The 18,746-nt window shown below is 47.2% G+C and overlaps 1 protein-coding gene across 17 annotated transcripts in view; it reads left to right on the forward strand.

Annotated features, from left to right (window-relative positions):
* Window positions 1-18,746, forward strand: part of USP54 (ubiquitin specific peptidase 54) — a 257,870-nt gene that overhangs the window by 202,735 nt on the left and 36,389 nt on the right. For all 17 annotated transcript variants that reach the window (XM_039546273.1, XM_039546285.1, XM_039546286.1 and 14 more), the window contains 2 exons: window positions 7,369-7,600; window positions 16,073-16,212. In XM_039546273.1, the coding sequence (XP_039402207.1) occupies window positions 7,369-7,600; window positions 16,073-16,212 (372 nt within the window). The remainder of the gene's footprint in view (window positions 1-7,368; window positions 7,601-16,072; window positions 16,213-18,746) is intronic.

The raw sequence follows: 18,746 nt of genomic DNA on the forward strand, positions 1-18,746 counted from the left end.
GCTTCACAGGGTACCCTGGGTGTCTTCCGGACACGGACGGACACACACACACACACACACACACACACACCCTACCTGTATTTCCTATTACCACGAAGCATCTTTACCTTACGTCCGGACCCAATACCATGAGGCAGTATGACAACCCCTCTTGAGGCAGTAAAAACCCCTCAGCACCGGTGCATACCTAATGCATTTACCTATGCATTAACTTTGTTGGCCAACCCAGCAGTTCCCTAGTACTGCTATAAACTAACCTTGTTGGGGCCTTTCCCCAATACCACTTGCATCTGATCTTGCTGTACAGTCAATAAGTTCAGATGGCGTGAGCCCAACAGAGACAGACGTCCCCACGGACAGTCCTCCTCTGATACCCCAATAGAGATTTCAAAAGGTCTCATACCTCTCATGTGGCACCATGGGGTTCGAAGGGGAACGATCCGTAGTAGCCGTCTGTGGGTCCGTGGGCGTTGCCATCCCAGACGAGCCCCCAAATTGTCAGAGAAAAACTCAGTTCTTGCTTCTACAAGTCTCACGTCATTAGGGTTACAGTGTGGCCTAACTCTTGCTAACTACTAGCCTGACTCTTGCTAACTGACATGCATTAAGATCCCCTTCAAATCCTTGTTAATTCTTTCCCTACTTCCACACCAGCCAGATCGGAACCAAGCCAGTTGACTGTTCCCTGCATATCAGCCTCTCCTATCTCCAGTGATGAGGAAGAAGAGGCTGATGCAGTAATATACATTCCTTGCCACTCCTCACCCAAGCCTGGACTATCTCATCACCAACCACCTGCAGATATGCAAGGATGGTATAGTCACCCATGGGCAATGTATAGGGCCCAACACCACAGACCCCTTAGCCCGCCCAGGTCCAGAACAGCACGATCCCCTTCACCAACTGTCCCAGCTCCCTCAGAAACACAAGAGGAAGGGACTGAGGAACATATGAGGACACAGCTGAACATGACACTTTGCCGCCTACTCACTTCTCATCGTCATCAACGGACGAAACATAATGCCACCACCTTCCACTATGAGAGATGATTTCAAATCCTTTCAGGACCTCTTCAAAAGGGTAGCTGAATCCCTAGACATTTCATTAGAACAACTACCAGAAGCCCTGCATAAACTCATGGATATACTTCAGGCATCCCCAACAGCATAGATAGCCCAGCCAATTAATGATGCAATCATGTAGCCTGCAAAAATATTCTGGCAGACACCTGCTACAGCACCACCCTCATGTAAGAGATTTGACAAAAAATATTATGTGCCAGTAAAAGGGGATGAGTTTCTATTTACACACCCTGCACCAAACTCCTTAGTGGTGGAGGCAGTCAACCAAAGAAGGAAACACCAGTCCCAAATGATCCCATACGATAAGGATTGGAAAAGGCTGGACCTGTTTGGATGGAAAGCCTATTCCTCAGCTACACTTTAGTTCCGCATAGCCAATTATGCGCCCTACTGGCTAAATATACACACAATCTGTTCTCCAAAATGTCAGAATATATTGAAAATTTACCTGATGACAAAAAAGACTAGTACAAGGCAAACAGTTCCAAAGGGTGTCTCATTTCCAGGATGGCCCTACAGGCCTCCCTTGACTCTGCATGCACGGCAGCATGATCCATCGTGATATCTGTGGTCATGCGCTGTGCATCCTGGCTCCACCTCTCCAGGTTCCCAAGAGAGGTCCAGGCAATGGTCAAGGACTTACCCTTTGAGGGTCAGAAACTATTGGCAGACAAAACCGATGTCATTACGCACCCTAAAAGACTCAAGGGCAACCTTAAAAACCCTGGGCATCTAAGTACCTGCAAACAAAAAGAAACAGAGTACGTTTTACACTCAGAGATTCAGGTCAACGCCATACTCTCAACCCCCAGACAGCACAACTAACGGCATAAACAAAGACAGAACAGACGTCAGTAGAACCAAAATCAGCCTTTGATGTCTCAACAATCCACCTGCAGAAAACAATTTTGAAGGTGTGGTCGAGGGCATGAGAGGTCCAGACTTTCTAATTCTGGAAGCAGGAATGGTCCCCCATCCATTTGGAGACAGTCTGTCACCATATTACCTAGTCTAGCACACCACCACAACAGACAAATGGGTTTTAGAGATTATCCAAAGGGTTACTCAATCCCCTTTACTTCTATTCCTCCTACCTACCTCCCTTCTGTCCTTCTTCAGGGACACCCCCTCATGAGCACCTGCTGCAACAGGAAATAAACCACCATGTACAATTAGGTGCAGTGGAACCCGTACCATTGCAGCAGAGGGAGAGAGGTTTTTATTCACACTATTTTCCAACTCAGAAAAAGACCGGCAGGTGGAGACCCATGCTGGATCTATGCAAAATAAACAAATTCATAAGAACATGCTTCAAAATGGTGACTCTAACCACAATAATTCCGGCACTAGAGAAGGGAGATTGGCTTTCAGCCCTCAACACCATACACCCATCATACAGAAGATTCCTGAGATTCACCCTAGGGAAACAACACATCCAGTGCAGAGTGCTACCCTTTCAACACTGCTCTGAGGGTCTTCCCCAAAGTTCTTGTTGTCATTGCAGTTCACCTCCTCAGACCCAGAGTAATGATATTTCCATACCTAGACAACTGCCTCATAAAGGTACAAATGCGGCAAGAAGCAATAAATGCCACACAGAGCACAATATCTGTTTTCATGAACCTAGGGTTGCAAATAAATGCACAAAAGTCCACACTGGTTCCTGTCCAAAAGTTGGAATTCATAGGAGCCTGTCTCGACTGTCTAACAGCAACAGCAATGATACCCCAGCAATATTTTCTCACTCTTGTCAATCTAATTTCAACGGTGATGGACAGCCCACAAACATCTGTGTTTAGAACTCTTAGGGCATATGTCAGCAACAATGTTTGTTGTCAAACATGCCAGCCTCCACATGAGATGCTTGGAGGCCTGGCTTCAAACAGTATGTATACCGCACTCTCTCAACAGATGCCTCACAATGCCACACAGAGTAACAGACTCTTTAACATGCTGGACACAACCTAAGAACATCTGTTCAGGAGTCCCTTTCCAACAAAGAACTCCAACCATGGCAATCACGACTGATGCTTCCCTTATAGGTTTGGGGGCACACTTACTCAACAATACATTCCAAGGCCACTGGTCCCCAGTGGAGTCCAACCTGCACATAAACTTACTGAGCTTAAAGGCAGTCTGAAATGCATGTGACCACTTTCTCCCTCTAATCAAGAACAATTCCATCAAGATCCTCACCGCCATGGGGGTGCACATTTTACATGAATCGCCAAGGGGAAGCACAATCATACAGAGGCAATACGACTTTGGAATTGGTGCATCATCAACAACACAGAGATATCAGCATCCTATCTTCCGGGATGTCAGAATACTACAGCAAATGTAGTAAGCAGGGACTTCTCACAAACCCATGAGTGGGCGATGGATCCCAGAATTCTCAAATCCATATTTAAACTATAGGGGTTCCCCACCAAAGATCTATTTGCCACAGTTGAGAATGTCAAGTGCCCACAATATTGCTCCATGTCGGGATTGGGACAATAATCCGTAGGCGGCACCACTGATGTACGCATTCTTCCAACTCCACTTCTAAACTGAGTCATTCACAAGATCAAACAGGACAAATCCAGGGTCATTCTTATAGTGCCTACATGGCCCAGACAAATGTGGTCCCCATACCTGTTTCAGATGGCGATGAAACCGCCTTGAACCCTTCCCGTAGTACCTCACCTTGTATCACAAGATGTGGGACATCCCAACCTCACAGTACTGCATCTGAAGGCCTGGTTACTCCCTGGCTGACTGGGGTCGAGGAGGCCTGTTCAGAGGAAGTAAAAGATCTGTTACTGAACAGTCAGAGACCAAGTACAAGGAAGATGTATGTCCGTAAGTGGAAACGATTCTGCACCTGGTGCCAAGATAAACAGATCTTACCACAAATCGTCCCCCCTACCGAGGATCCTGGACTATATACTAAGTCTTAAAAAATCAGTGCTATCCACAAGCTCCATCAGAGTACACTTGGCTGCTATTACCTCCTTTCATGACAAGGTGGATGGGGTCACTATATTCACTCAACTGACAATTAAACATTTCCTTAAAGGCATTGAAAACACTTATCCCACAATAAGAAAGCCTACACCCATGTGGGACCTCAACCTTGTTCTACACAGACTCATGGGAAAGCCATTTGAACCCTTTGCAACCTGCTCTTTGTTGCACTTATCCATGAAGGTGGCTTTTCTCACTGTCATCACGTCTACCAGACGAGTGGGAGAATTAGGTGCCCTAATGGCACACCTTATACAACATTCTTTAAAGATAAAGTAATCCTATGACCACATCCCAAGTTCCTATTCAGTCACTTCCCCCTTTCATTTGAACCAACCCATTTACTTATCTGAGTTTTACCAAAGTCACATGTGAGCCAGAGGGAGGCCTCACTCCACACATTGGATGTTCACAGAGCATTAGCTTTCTATATTGAAAGAACAAAAACATTTAGAAAATCACCAAGACTATTTGTTTCCATAACAGAACGCTCGATGGGTCAAACCATCTCCAAACAGCGACTATGCAAATGGATATCAGGATGTATTCAATTGTGCTACCAAAGCAACAATCTACAACCTCCAGTGGGAGTTTGCAAGCACTCCACCAGAGCACACGCAACATTTGTGGTCTTTCTCAATAATATCCCTATCACTGACATTTGCAGAGCAGCAAACTGGACGTTAGTCCACACATTTAGTAAACACTATGCTATTGAGCAACAATCAGCATCAGATGCTCACTTTGGGCTCATGGTGTTATCCACCATCAATAATGCAACTCCAAAGCCCTTCCCCTCCACTATGGGGCACTGCTCAATAGTAACCTAAAGTGGAGCATCCACAAGAAGACTCGTCAAAGAATCATAGAAGATTAGGGTTGGAAGAGACCTCAGGAGGTCATCTCGTTCAACCCCCTGCTCAAAGCAAGACCAACCCCAGCTAAATCATCTCAGCCAGGGCTTTGTCAAGCGGGCTTTAAAAACCTCTAAGGATGGAGATTCCACCACCTCCCTAAGTAACCCATTACAGTGCTTCACCACCCTCCTAGTGAAATAATGTTTCCTAATATCCAACCTAGACCTCCCCCACTGCAACTTGAGACCATTGCTCCTTGTTCTGTCATCTGCCACCACTGAGAACAGCCGAACTCCATCCTCTTTGGAACCCTCCCTTCAGGGGATTGAATGTGACCATCAGATCCCCCCTCACTCTTCTGCAGACTAAACAAGCCCAGTTCCCTCAGCCTCTCTTCGTAAGTCATGTGCCTCAGCCCCCTGATCATTTTCGTTGCCCTCCGCTGGACCCTCTCCAATTTGTCCACCTCCTTTCTGTAGTGGGGGACCCAAAACTGGATGCACTACTCCAGATGTGGCCTCACCAGTGCCGAATGGAGGGGAATAATCACTTCCCTTGATCTGCTGGCAGTGCTCCTACTAATGCAGCCCAATATGCCGTTAGCCTTCTTGGCAACAAGGGCACACTGCTGACTCAAATCCAGCTTCTAATCCACTGTAATCTCCAGGTCCTTTTCTGCAGAACTGCTGCTTAATCAGTTGGTCCCCAGCCTGTAGTGGTGCATGGGATTCTTCCGTCCTAAGTGCAGGACTCTGCACTTGTCCTTGTTGAACCTCATTAGATTTCTTTTGGTCCAATCCTCCAATTTGAAGAAGAGGAGGAGGTTACTCACCTGGTGCAGTAACTGAGGCTCTTCAAGATGAGCATCCCTATGGGTGCTCCACTACCCACCCTCTACTTCAGAGTTTCATGTAGATTCTCTGGAGTAGAGAGGGAATGGGAATGGTTGGCTGCACACCACTATGTAACTGCTTGGAGCAGTGTGAGATGGCTACGGCACATGTGCGGCCCAACCGGGCACTGCTACCACAAATCTTAAATTACAAGCGCAGGGCATCAAGACACCTAAAGTGGCACACCCACAGAGACAACCATCTTGAAGAACCTCAATTACTGCACAAGGTTAATAGTGAGCTCAACCACGGCTCGTACCGGGGAGCTTTCAGGCACTGGACTCGACGGCTCTTGCGTGGCCGGAGGCGACGGTGCCGATATTGTCGGTGCCACGGCAGGTATCAGTGCCGGGCGGTCCAACTTAGTATAGCGCTCAGGCTGCGAAGCAGGCGGCTCGGACGCAGCAGGAGTCTTGTGCCTCTTCATCCTCCAGGAGAGGGATCCGTGCTGAGCGGATGTCGGTGCCGGCGACGGCCAGTGCCGAGAGGCCTTGGCGGTACCGGCGATCCGATGCCGAGGGAGCGCTTCTTGAAGACTGACCAGCACTCGAGGGCAGAGGAGTAAGAGCTGCTGCTCTTAGGAGCTGCTTGAGACGAAGTCCCGCTCCCCTTTTGTTCTCTGTTAGGTGAGATTCCTCGAGGCACTTGAGAGGATCTCTTGTCGGCATCGGCTTATGGCCGGCCGAGCATGGTTTGAAACCCTGTGAACCGGGCATAGTACCCGGCACCGAGTGCGGGGAAGGGGATAATCCCCGAACCCCTGTGAACAATACACTAACTATACTACAAACGAATAAAGTTAAACTACAACTATATAAATCTGAACTATATAAACAGAATTAACGAGAGAAACTACGAGTAGCTAGGGAAGTGGAGGTCAGCTAAGCCGTGCTCCACTGTTCCAACGACTGACACGGGCGGTAAGAAGGAACTGAGGGGCGGATGGGTCGGCAGGGGTATATATCTGGCGCCATAGCGGCGCCACTCCAGGGGGCGCCCAGCTGACCCACCGAGTGTTGCTAGGGTAAAAATCTTCTGACAAACGTGCACGCGGCGCGCACACACCTAACTGGAATGGATATGAGCAACACATCTCGAAGAACAACAGTTACAACGGTGATTAACCGTCTTTTCTCTTTCCCTTCCTCTAGTGAACTATATCCCTCTTTCTGGCTTTTACTATATTCACCCTGACAGGGATGAGTCAAACTCCTGGCTCATAGATTTTGTTCTCCTTTGGATGAAGCAGGTTCCAGTAAATGGCAGGTATTTAAAAAGAAATTAGTTTGGGGAGAATCCACATGAGACTAAAGCTTTATTTCCCTTGATCCTCTGGAAATTACTTTGTTTTTAGAGATGCTATAAAGATATTGTCTAGGCTTCTTGAAATTGTCTGGACAATTTGATCCCTGAACACAGAAGCAGCACATTTGGTTTAAACGTGGTTAAGAATTCAGAATACTAGCAGGTAACTTGATGGAATTAAACCTGACTCTTCTGCCATCCCATATTTTTTTCTTTTGACAGCCAAGGAATTTGCAGAGGATGAGCTGAAGGAACCAGCAACTCAAGGAACAAGGCCAAACCAGCTAAACATCAGGTATAAGCACTGGGGTCGAGGTCGGGGCACCCAGCACCTGATGGATCAGCATCCTCGTCTGATCCAAAGGATGGAATCTGGCTATGAGAGCAGTGAACGCAACAGCAACAGCCCAGTCAGTCTGGACATGCCCTTGTCTGAGAGCTCAAGCACACACAGGTAGATTTTAATGAAGTGCACTCTTGGACTTTTGCTTGTCTTATGGCCCTGTACACTAGGACCTCTGAGAACTAAACTGTAATTCTACAATAAGAAACTTAAGTATTGACCTTCAATCCCAGCCTGCAATTCTTGTAGACTGCGATGCAGGTAGATTATGGGAAATAGGAAGCTGGGTATATTGTGCCACCGCAGTCTTCCCTTTTTGGATGGTCATTAATTCGTATGGTTCATGATTGAGAGGAACGATTTCAGGAGTGTGTCTCAACCAGCTACAGGGGGGAATTGGGATTAAGAAGATGGATGTAAATACAGAGCTCTGTCTTTAGGCTCTGTCAAAAACTGAAGTTGCAGGATGCTGGCATCAAGGAGACAGTTTGTTTTAAATTTAGAAGTTGTCTATCACTGTGCTTTCCATGTCAAGAGTTAATCTGCACTGTTATCTTTGTCTCAGTTAAATTACTGTCTGACAGTGAGAATCCCTGTGTCAGGCTCTGATCTGGAGCATTTGTACTGTTAATGGACTGACATGAGACCATGTCTGCTTGAGGACTTCGTTGGGACCTCCTAAGTGGTTTAGAATAAATAGCATGCATAAATAATAGGGCTGTCAATTAATCACAGTTAACTCACACGATTAACTAAAAAAAAATTGTGATAAAAAAATTAATTGTGATTAATTACACTGTTAAGCAATAGAATACAAATTGAAATGTATTAAAAATTTTGGATGTTTTTCTACATTTTCAAATGTATCGATTTCATTTGCATCATAGTATACAAAGTGTACAGCAAATATTTGCACTGTAAAAATGATAAACAAAAGAAATATTTTTCAGTTCACCTCATACAAGTATTGTTGTGCAATCTCTATCAAGAAAGTGCAATTTACAAATGTAGATTTTTTTTTGTTACATAACTGCACTCAAAAACAAAACAATGTAAAACTTTAGAGCCTACAAGTCCACTCAGTCCTACTTATTCAGCTAATTGCTCAGACAAACAAGTTTGTTTACATTTACGGGAAGCAATACTGTCTGTTTCTTATTTACAATGTCACCTGAAAGTGAGAACAGGCGCTCACATGACACTGTTGTAGCTGGCATTGCAAGATATTTATGTTCCTGATGCACTAAAGATTCTCCTCCCTTGGTTTTCACACCTCAGCTGCTGGAACAGGGCCCCATCCTCCCTGATTGATCTAACCTCGTTATCTCTAGCTTGCTACTTGCTTGCTTATATATACACACCTGCCCCTGGAAATTTCCACTGCTTGCATCCGAAGAAGTGAGTATTCACCCACGAAAGCTCATGCTGCAAAACATCTGTTAGTCTATAAGGTGCCACAGGATTCTTTGCTGCTTCTAAAGATTCATATGCCTCTTCATGCTTTGGCCATTGTTCCAGGGGACATGCTTCTATGCTGATGATGCTCATTAAAAAAAAATGCGCTAATTAAATTTGTGAATGAACTCCTTGGGGAAGAACTGTATGTCTCCTGCTCTGTTTTACCCTCATTCTGTCATATATTTCATGTTATAGCAGTCTCGGATGATGACACAGCACATGTTCATTTTAAGAACACTTTCACTGCAAATTTGACAAAATGCAAAGAAGATACAATGTGAAATTTCTAAAGATAGCTACAGCACTTGACCCAAGGTTTAAGAATCTGAAGTGCCTTCCAAAATCTGAGAGGGACAAGGTTTGGAGAATGCTTTCAGAAGTCTTAAAAGAGCAACACTGTTCTCTGGGATGATGGTTGAAGCATCCAGGGAAATAATCTTTAGCACATCTGGCATGCCAGCTACAACAGTGGCATGCAAATGCGTGTTCTCACTTTCAGGGGACATTGTAAACAAGAAGCAGGCAGCATTATTTTCTGCAAATGTAAACAAACCTGTTTGTCTAAGTGATTATCTGAACAAGAAGTAGGACTGATTGGACTTGTAGGCTCTAAAGTTTGAGATTGTAGAAATGTAGAAAAATATTTAAATAAATGGTATTCTATTATTGTTTAACAGGACAATTAATCACTATTAATCGAAATTAATTTTTTTCATCGCTTGACAGCCCTAATAAATAAATATACTTTTCAACCTTCATCTCTGGTGCCTGTGACTACTGAATAAAAGGAGATCACACTTAGGGTTTTACAAGAGTTGTTTGTGTAGATCTTAAAAATTTGTTCGGAACAGTTAACTCTCCAGAGCATGGTTTTGGCATGTATTACTTGCTTAGGGTCTTCTAAGGCCTGGTCTACACTAGGAGTTTATGTCAAATTTAGCAGCGTTAATTCGATTTAACCGTGCAACCGTCCACACCAGGATGCTAATTAGTTCGACCTAGAGGGCTCTTTAGTTTGAATTCGGTACTCCACCCCGACGAGGGGAGTAGCGCTAAATTCGACATGGCTATGTCGAATTAGGCTAGGTGTGGATGCAAATCGAACTTAGTAGCTCCGGGAGCTATCCCACAGTGCACCACTGTGTTGACGCTCTGGACAGCAGTCCGAGCTCAGATGTTCTGATCAGCCATACAGGAAAAGCCCTGGGAAAATTTGAATTCCTTTTCCTGTCTGGCCAGTTTGAATCTCAATTCCTGGTTGGACATTGGGGCGAGCTCAGCAGCACTGGCAGCGATGCAGAGCTCTCCAGCAGAGGAGTCCAGGGAATCTCAGAGTAGAAAGAGGGCCCCAGCATGGACTGACCGGGAAGTCTTGGATCTGATCGCTGTGTGGGCGATGAGTTCAGCCGGAGCTGCGCTCCAAAAAACGGAATGCAAAGACCTACGAGAAAGTCTCCAAAGCCATGGCACTCAGAGGATACAGCCGGGATGCAACGCAGTGCCGCGTGAAAATCAAGGACCCGAGACAAGGCTACCAAAAAATCAAAGCGGCAAATGGACGCTCCGGAGCCCAGCCCCAGACATGCCGCTTCTACGAGGCACTGCATGCCATTCTCGGTGGGTCTGCCACCACTGCCCCACCAGTGACCGTGGACTCTGAGGATGGGATAGTGTCGACGGGCAGTTTCTCTGCGATGTTCGCCGATGGGGAAGATGAGGAAGGGTTTGTGGAGGACGAGGCAGGCGACAGCGCTTTACAATACTGCTTTCCCCGACAGCCAGGATCTCTTCATCAGCCTCACAGAGATCCCCTACCAACCCTCCCCGGCCGTTAACCCGGACTCTGAATCAGGGGAAGGATCAGTCGGTAAGTGCTATAAACATGTAAACATTTATTTTTTAAAAAACAGGAATAAAAACTATATGAAAAGAAGGTCAATACATATAGGGATTGAACAGAAATCCTCTTGGGACAGTTCCACGAAGCTCTCGTAGAGGTACTCGAAAAGCCTCCGCAGGAGGTTCCTGGGGAGAGGTGCCTTATTGGGTGCTCCGTGGAAGCACACTCTTCCGCGCCAGGCCATCCTGAGGTACAGTGGGAGCATTGCCTCGACCAGCATGGCAGCATAGGGCCCTGGTCTGTGCAGGGATTCATGCAGCATGCACTCTCTGTCTCTCCTAGTGACCCGCCTCAGGGTGATCTCGCTCGGCGACTGCTGCATCTAATTAGGGGAATTACTGTAATGTTACTATTGTGAATGCTTGACTTTTCCTTTGCATAACAATGACCGTCGTTTAACAGCCACGTGATGGAGGCTGCAGAGGAAAAGCATACAGGGATCTTTCCCGGGGACAGCCGCGAGGGGCTGGAACAGGGTCAGACTTTATGCTTTCCAGATTGCCTGCAGCAGGAGGGCACTGCTATCCATTAACTGTTAAGCAGCCTAAAGTTTACGGCTTACCAGGCCTGGCTGCTACACGGATTCTGCTGTCCTGCCCCGCTTGTCCGATCTCCAGTGCAAGACCCCAGGCAATGAAAGCGAATGCCGAAAATTCGAACTTGTCCTGAGAGCACACGAGATAGGTGCCCTGTATCGTCTTGTTCACAGAAACTGAGTAGACTGTGTTCACTGTTCGCAAACATGTATCTTTGCAAGGAAATCACTTCCTTTTTCCCATCACACAGCTGCGGCTCTTTCCCGAACTGCCCCGGCATCCCCCTCACAGAGGCTGGCGCACATTAGGCGGCGAAAGAAAAAGACTCGGGACGAGATGTTCGCTGAACTGATGGCCTGCTCCAGAGCCGAGGCGGCCCAGCAGAGCCAGTGGAGGGAGACCCTCTCTCAGCAGCAGCGCTCACACAGCGAACGGGAGGACAGGTGGCGGCAGGAAGACCAGCAGGCGACTCAAACGCTGCTTGGACTAATGAGGGAGCAAACGGACACGCTCCGGCGCCTTGTGGATGTTCTGCAGGCAGGAGCAGAGAGCCCCCCTGAACTGTATCTGCAACCGCCCTCTCCCGCCACAAAGTCCTGTCCCCCCCTCACCCAAAATCACAAGAAGGAGGGGCGCTAGGGGCCGTGAAAACTGTCACTCCACCCCAGCAGAGCGCTCATGTACCAAACAGCTCTCATTCCCTAAAGTATGAGAATTGCTTCCCTTCCTGGCTCACCCAATCCAAAATCCCAGTTTCATCCCCCAACTGTGTAGTTGAGTATTAAAAATAATTTGCTGTTCATTACTGTTTCCGTCATGTTTCTTTGCAGAAGACTTTGTGTGAAGGGGAGATAGGGGTTTGTTAATTGCATAGGACAGCCACCATTACCAGGGTACAGACATGGGGGCAGGATCAACAGCAGGTCACACACAGAGTGCAGTCACTAGGCACCCAGGTCACTCTGGGAGGTGTCTGCTGCCCCAGGTCAGTCTGGGAGGTGTATGCTGCCCCAGGTCCGAGCGCCTGGCATCCACAAATGGCAAGGCAGGCTGCCCTTACCATGCCCTTCCACCCTAGCCATGAACCTCTCCGATGCCCTGAGCCCCAGCCAGAGCCATCATCCCCCTACACCTACTCACCCTTCCCACACATCCCTCACCCCTTCCTGCAAACCCACCCCTTCCTGCACACCCTCCTGTAACCGTCCTCCCCACAGAGACCGCTGTAGGAGCAGGAACCTGTCAGTCCTCGAGTGTAGAAGCGGTCTGTACATCACTGCACACTGTACCCACCACAGTCTGCGTCCCTGTTTGAACCCTTTAACGCGAATTCGTTAGTAAAGAAAACTTTGTTAATTAAAAATGTTCCAATAACTTTATTTTTAAACGTCTGTTGGAAGGGGGGAAACCTGGTGAACGGGGTATGTAACCGCTGAAAAAAGTCAATAGTAACTGAAACAGGGGCAGGTTCAGCTTCTCTGTAAAGAGACTGCTCTCTGAGGAACCTAGCTTTCAAAGCCTCCCGGATGCACAGCGCTTCCCGCTGGGCTCTTCTAATCGCACGGGTGTCTGGCTGAGCGTAATCAGCAGCCAGGCGATTTGCCTCAACCTCCCATCCCGCCATAAAGGTCTCCCCCTTGCTCTCACAGAGATTGTGGAGCACACAGCAAGCTGCAATAACAATGGGGATATTGGTTTCGCTGAGATCCGAGCGAGTCAGTAAGCTCCTCCATCTCCCCTTGAGACGTCCGAAAGCACACTCCACCACCATTCTGCACTTGCTCAGCCGGTAGTTGAAGAGCTCCTTGTCACTGTCCAGGGCGCCTGTATAGGGCTTCATGAGCCAGGGCATTAGCGGGTAGGCTGGGTCCCCGAGGATCACTGTAGGCATCTCCACATCCCCAACACTTATTTTGTGGTCCGGGAAGAAACTACCTTCCTGCAGGCGTCTAAACAGACTAGAGTTCCTGAAAACACGCGCGTCATGAACCTTGCCCGACCACCCGACGTAGATGTTGGTAAAACGTCCCCTATGGTCCACCAGTGCTTGCAGCACCATTGAAAAGTATCACTTTCGGTTAATATACTGGCTGGCCTGGTGGGCCCAGGATAGGGATGTGAGTGCCATCTATAGCCCCACCGCAGTTTGGGAATCCCATCGCGGCGAAGCCATCTATGACGACCTGGACGTTTCCCAGGGTCACTACCTTTGAGAGCAGTAGGTCAACGATTGCGTGGGCTACTTGCATCACAGCAACCCCCACGGTAGATTTGCCCACGCCAAAGTGGTTCGCTACTGACCGGTAGCTGTCTGGCGTTGCAAGTTTCCAGAGGGCTATGGCCACTCGCTTCTGCACACTCAGGGCTGCTCGCATCCGGGTGTCCTGGCGCTTCAGGGCAGGGGCCAGCAAGTCACACAGTTCAAGGAAAGTGCCCTTACGCATCCTGAAGTTTCGCAGCCACTGTGATTCATCCCAGACCTGCAGCACTAGGCGGTCCCACCAGTCCGTGCTTGTTTCCCGGGCCCAGAATCGCCGTTCCAGAGCATGAATGTGACCCATTGCCACCATGATCTCCGCGGCGCGGGATCCCGTGCTTTCTGAGAGGTCTGTGCCACTCTGACACTTCATGTCCTCACCGCGCTGCCGGAGCCTCCTCGCCCGATTTCTCAGCAGCTGACTGTGGAAGAGGTGGACGATAAGGTGCGAGGAGTTGACAACGGCCATAAGTGCAGCGATGATCGCAGCGGGCTCCATGCTCGCAGTGTTGTGGCGTCCGCGCTGTCACTGACCAGAAAAGTGCGGTAACAGATTTCCCGCCAGCGCTTTCAGGGAGAGAGGGCGGGAGTGACGGTTGAATGACGACAGTTACCCAAAACCACCCTCAACACATTTTTCCCCCAGCAGGCATTGGGGGCTCTACCCAGCATTCCAATGGGAAGCGGGGACTGCGGGAACTGTGGGATAGCTGCCCAGAATGCACTGCTTCCAATGTCGACGCTTGCCCCGTTGGTGTGGACTCACAAAGTCGAATTAGTGTCCTTAGTGTGGATACACAAATTCGAATTCATAAGGTCGAATCCACAAATTCGACCTAAGTTAAATCGAACTACTCTTGTAGTGTAGACATACCCTAAGGAACCAGTAAAAAGAATGAGGAATACTTGTGGCACCTTAGAGACTAACAAATTTATTTGGGCATAAGTTTTCATGGGCTAAAGCCCACTTCATCAGATGCGTGCAGTGGAAAATATAGTAGGACATGTATACATACAGAGAACATGAAAAAATGGGTGTTGCCATACCAACTCTAATGAGACTAATCAAATAAGGTGGTCTATTATCAGCAGGAGAAAAAAAAACTTTTGTAGTGATAATCAGGATGGCCCAATTCCAACAGTTGACAAGACGGTGTGAGTAACAGTAGGGGGAAAATTAGCATGGGGAAATACTTTTTACTTTGTGTAATGACCCATCCACTCCCAGTCCTTATTCAAGCCTAATTTAGTGGTGTCCAGTTTGCAAATTAATTCCAGTTCTGCATTTTTTCGTTGGAGTCTGTTTTTGAAGTTTTGCTGTTGAAGAATTGTGAATTTTAGGTCTGTAACTGAGTGACCAGGGAGGTTGAAGTGTTCTCCGACTGGTTTTTTGAATGTTATAATTCTTGAAGTCTGATTTGTGTCCATTTATTCTTTTGTGTAGAGACTGTCCGGTTTGGCCAATGTACATGGCAGGGGGGCATTGCTGGCACATGATGGCATATATCACATTGGTAGATGTGTCATCTTCAGTAGAGAAATTCCCTCATCTCTGTAGTTTCCAGGAATTGAGGATCTATACAGTGATACTTGTAGAAAAAGGCCAGATTGTGACATAGCTGCAGTTGCTATTTTCTGTAAGCTGTGTTCTGCAAGGAGCCACATTCACCATCATTCCTTTTGAGAGCTCTTTTTACCCTTTTGTAAAATAAGGGGACGAAGGGTACGTATACACTACCCGCCGGATTAGCGGGTAGTGATTCATCTATCGGAGATTGATTTATCGTGTCCAGTGTAGACGCAATAAATCGATCCCCAGTCACTCTGCCGTTGACTCCTGCACTCCACCGCAGCAAGAGGCGGAAGCGGAGTTGATGGGAGAGCTGCGACAGTCACCCCTGTGCCGTGAGGACGCGAGGTAAGTCAACCTAAGATAGGTCAACTTCCACTACGCTATTCTCATAGCTGAAGTTGCGTATCTTAAGTTGATTCCCCCCACAGTGTAGACCAGGCCTTAGTGCCAAAATCAAGAGGAACTGGTGTTTGGAAGTTTTGATGCAGTTTATATGATCCCTCTTGCAGAAAATGCATGACTGGAGGTTATAGTTTTGGTATGTTTGGGAATAAGGGAGATAATTCTTACACTTGGGGACCAAGAAACAGAGCCCAGATTCCTATGTCAAAGAATAAAATCTTTAGAAAATATCATTTATTAAGAGGTGGACTCTTTTTCCCTCCCTGGGATTTTCCCATAGAATCCTTTTAAAATACCTTCTCTTTTGAGACTGAAAATAAGGTGAAGATGAAATGTTATTGCCAGATTGGAAAAATGTAGGGCTGTCTAGTCCCTCTCCCCAGTACCCTATACCCCTCCATCCCCTGAAAAGATTGGCCAGATGTTAATCCATTGGTTTTCCCTCCTCTTCTTTAAGGGATTCTCATATGAAGCGAGCAGGTGGGTTGGTTCCTGCTTGGCGTAACATCCCAAAGTCACACAGCAGCAGCATCTTAGAAGTGGAATCTGCTTCATCGACTAGTGGTTGGACAAGCAGCCAGCACTCTGTTGGGAATGGTAAGCTACCTTTTCAAACCCCAAATAGCCACGATCCCGGAGTATAAAATGTATTGAGGTAATTACTTATTCCCTGGGTATTTTTGCCTTCATGGTGGAGGCAGATGCAAAAAAGGGAAAAAGACTTAGGAACCTGGTACAACTTTTGGCTACAGTTCTGGTTTACAGCATTACCAGTCAGTACCACCAGGAGTCCAGTGTGCTGGAGGGAGGGCCAAGTACTGATTTTGCCCCAGATCCCTAAGTGGCTCCCTCAAGGATTAAACTCACAACCCTGGGTTTAGCAGGCTCAGTAGTTTGAGCACTGGCCTGCTAAACCCAGGGTTGTGAGTTTAATCCTTGAGGGGGCCACTTAGGGATCTGGGGCAAAATCAGTACTTGGTCCTGCTAGTGAAGGCAGGAGGCTGGACTTGATGACCTTTCAGGGTCCCTTCCAGTTCTATGAGATAGGTATATCTCCATATAAAAACAGAAGAGCCCCTCCCATCACTGTAGTAAGTATCTATACTACAGTGCTTCAGCAGCACAGCTGCAGCATTTCTGATGTAGACATATCCTAATAAACTCTTTTGGTTTAAAATTACACCCCAACCAATATAGTTGAATAGGAACAAAAACTATCATCCATATCCCATAATTTTCACACTTAAAAAAAAATCCCATGAACCTGTGTGGTTCTCCTTGCTGTCCGCCATCTCTGCTAGAAGCATGGAACTTGCACAACTTTACACTATTGTCATGAGTGTTGCAAGCACAGGGTGCACAACCTTCTGGTATTAGCAGAGCTGCAAGAACTGCATCAGTGAGCACATGCCAGCTTAGTAGTGGACACATTGATTCAGGACATAGTGAAAACCATTTCAAGGTTGGTGGAGGTGTTCACAGAACAGCTACAAATGCTGGAGTGCCACTTCTGGGCCCAAGAAACAAGCACTGACTGACTGGTGGGATCACATCATTATGCAAATTTAGGGTAATGAACACTGGCTGCAGAACTTCTGACTGCGCAAGGCCACATTCGTGGATCTGAGTGCCAAGTTCATCCCATCTCTGCAGCGCAGAGACACCAAAATGAGAGCTGCACTGACAGTGGAGAAGTGAATGGTGATCGCATTGTGGAAACTTGCAACACCAGATCAGAGAGGCATCATTTTGGAGTTGGAAAATCCACTGTGGATGCTGTTGTAATGCAAGGGCCACTAATTGTCTCCTGCTACACAGACTATGATTCTCTGCAATGTGCGGGACATAAAGGATGGATTTAAAGCAGTTGGCTTCCCAAAGTGTGGTGGAGTGATCGAAGGCACGCACGTCCTTATTTTGGCACTAGCCCTCTTTGCCACAGAGCATATCAATAGAAAGGGCTACTTTTCTATGGTTATGCAAGTGTTAGTGGATCACTGGGGATGCTTCACTGACATCAGTGGTGACTGGTCAGGGAAGATGCATGATACTCGCATCTTTAAGAACATAGGACTATTCAGAAAGCTGCAAACAAGGACTTTCTTTCCCAAGTAGTGGATTATCATTGGCGGTGTTGAAATGCCAATAGTGATCCCGGGAGACCCAGCCTACCCCTTGCTCTCTTGGCTCATGAAGCATGCACAAGCCACCTTGGCAGCAGCAAAGAATGATTCAGCTACCAGATCAGTAGGTGCAGAATGGCAGTTGAATGTGCGTTTGGTAGATTTAAGTATTGATGCCATAGTGTACTCACAAGATTGGATCTCTATGAGAAAAATTTCCCAAAAGGAATAGCTGCCTGCTGCATCCTGCATAATATCTGTGACGCAAAGGAGGAAATGTTGCCACCAAGGAGGAGGGGAGAGGTGGAGTGGATGTCTGCTGAGTCGTAACAGCCAGACACAAGGGCTATTAGAAGAGCTCAACACGGGGCTATCCGTCTCAAGAAGGGTCTGAAGGAGCGCTTTAACAGTGAGCCATAGTAAGACATTGTGGTGGACTGCGCTGTACCTGGCTGTGCTCTTTCAGGGCCTGTTAGGAATGTGGCGCTTTGTGTATGTGTGTGACTATAACACTGTCAATGCACCTACTAATGTTGTGGTTCTTGCTGTACATCTGTGATCACACTTTGTCATGGATCTTATGAGTTGTGTCACACTGTACAATAACAGTTGGGTGCTTTCAGAACTGTTAAACATTCTACAGCATATGTTAGGAATTAATAAAGATGAATTGTTTTCCAAAAACAGAATTTAATTGAGTAACAAAACCAATGCAAAAAAAAACCCTGTGCAATTTAAAGGAAATACATTCAAAATGTAATAAATGAATAGAACAGAATGGCCCGGATTCCCGGCACCACATTTGCGGTCTCCACCAATGTGGTATGGATCCCCCAATTCAAGGCACCTGTCTCCGTATTCCTGGCATGGTAACGCCTCTCACCAGCGAACGCCCTGGTCCCCATCCCCTAGACAGCCCTCAACACTTCGGTGTCCGCCAGTGCGGGACTGCTCAGCAACAGTCCTTGGTGCTGTTCCTGGGAAAGGCGTTGGTCGTCATCTTCCAGG

Source organism: Mauremys reevesii, linkage group 7 (assembly GCF_016161935.1).
Source record: "Mauremys reevesii isolate NIE-2019 linkage group 7, ASM1616193v1, whole genome shotgun sequence".
Classification (NCBI taxonomy): domain Eukaryota; kingdom Metazoa; phylum Chordata; order Testudines; family Geoemydidae; genus Mauremys; species Mauremys reevesii.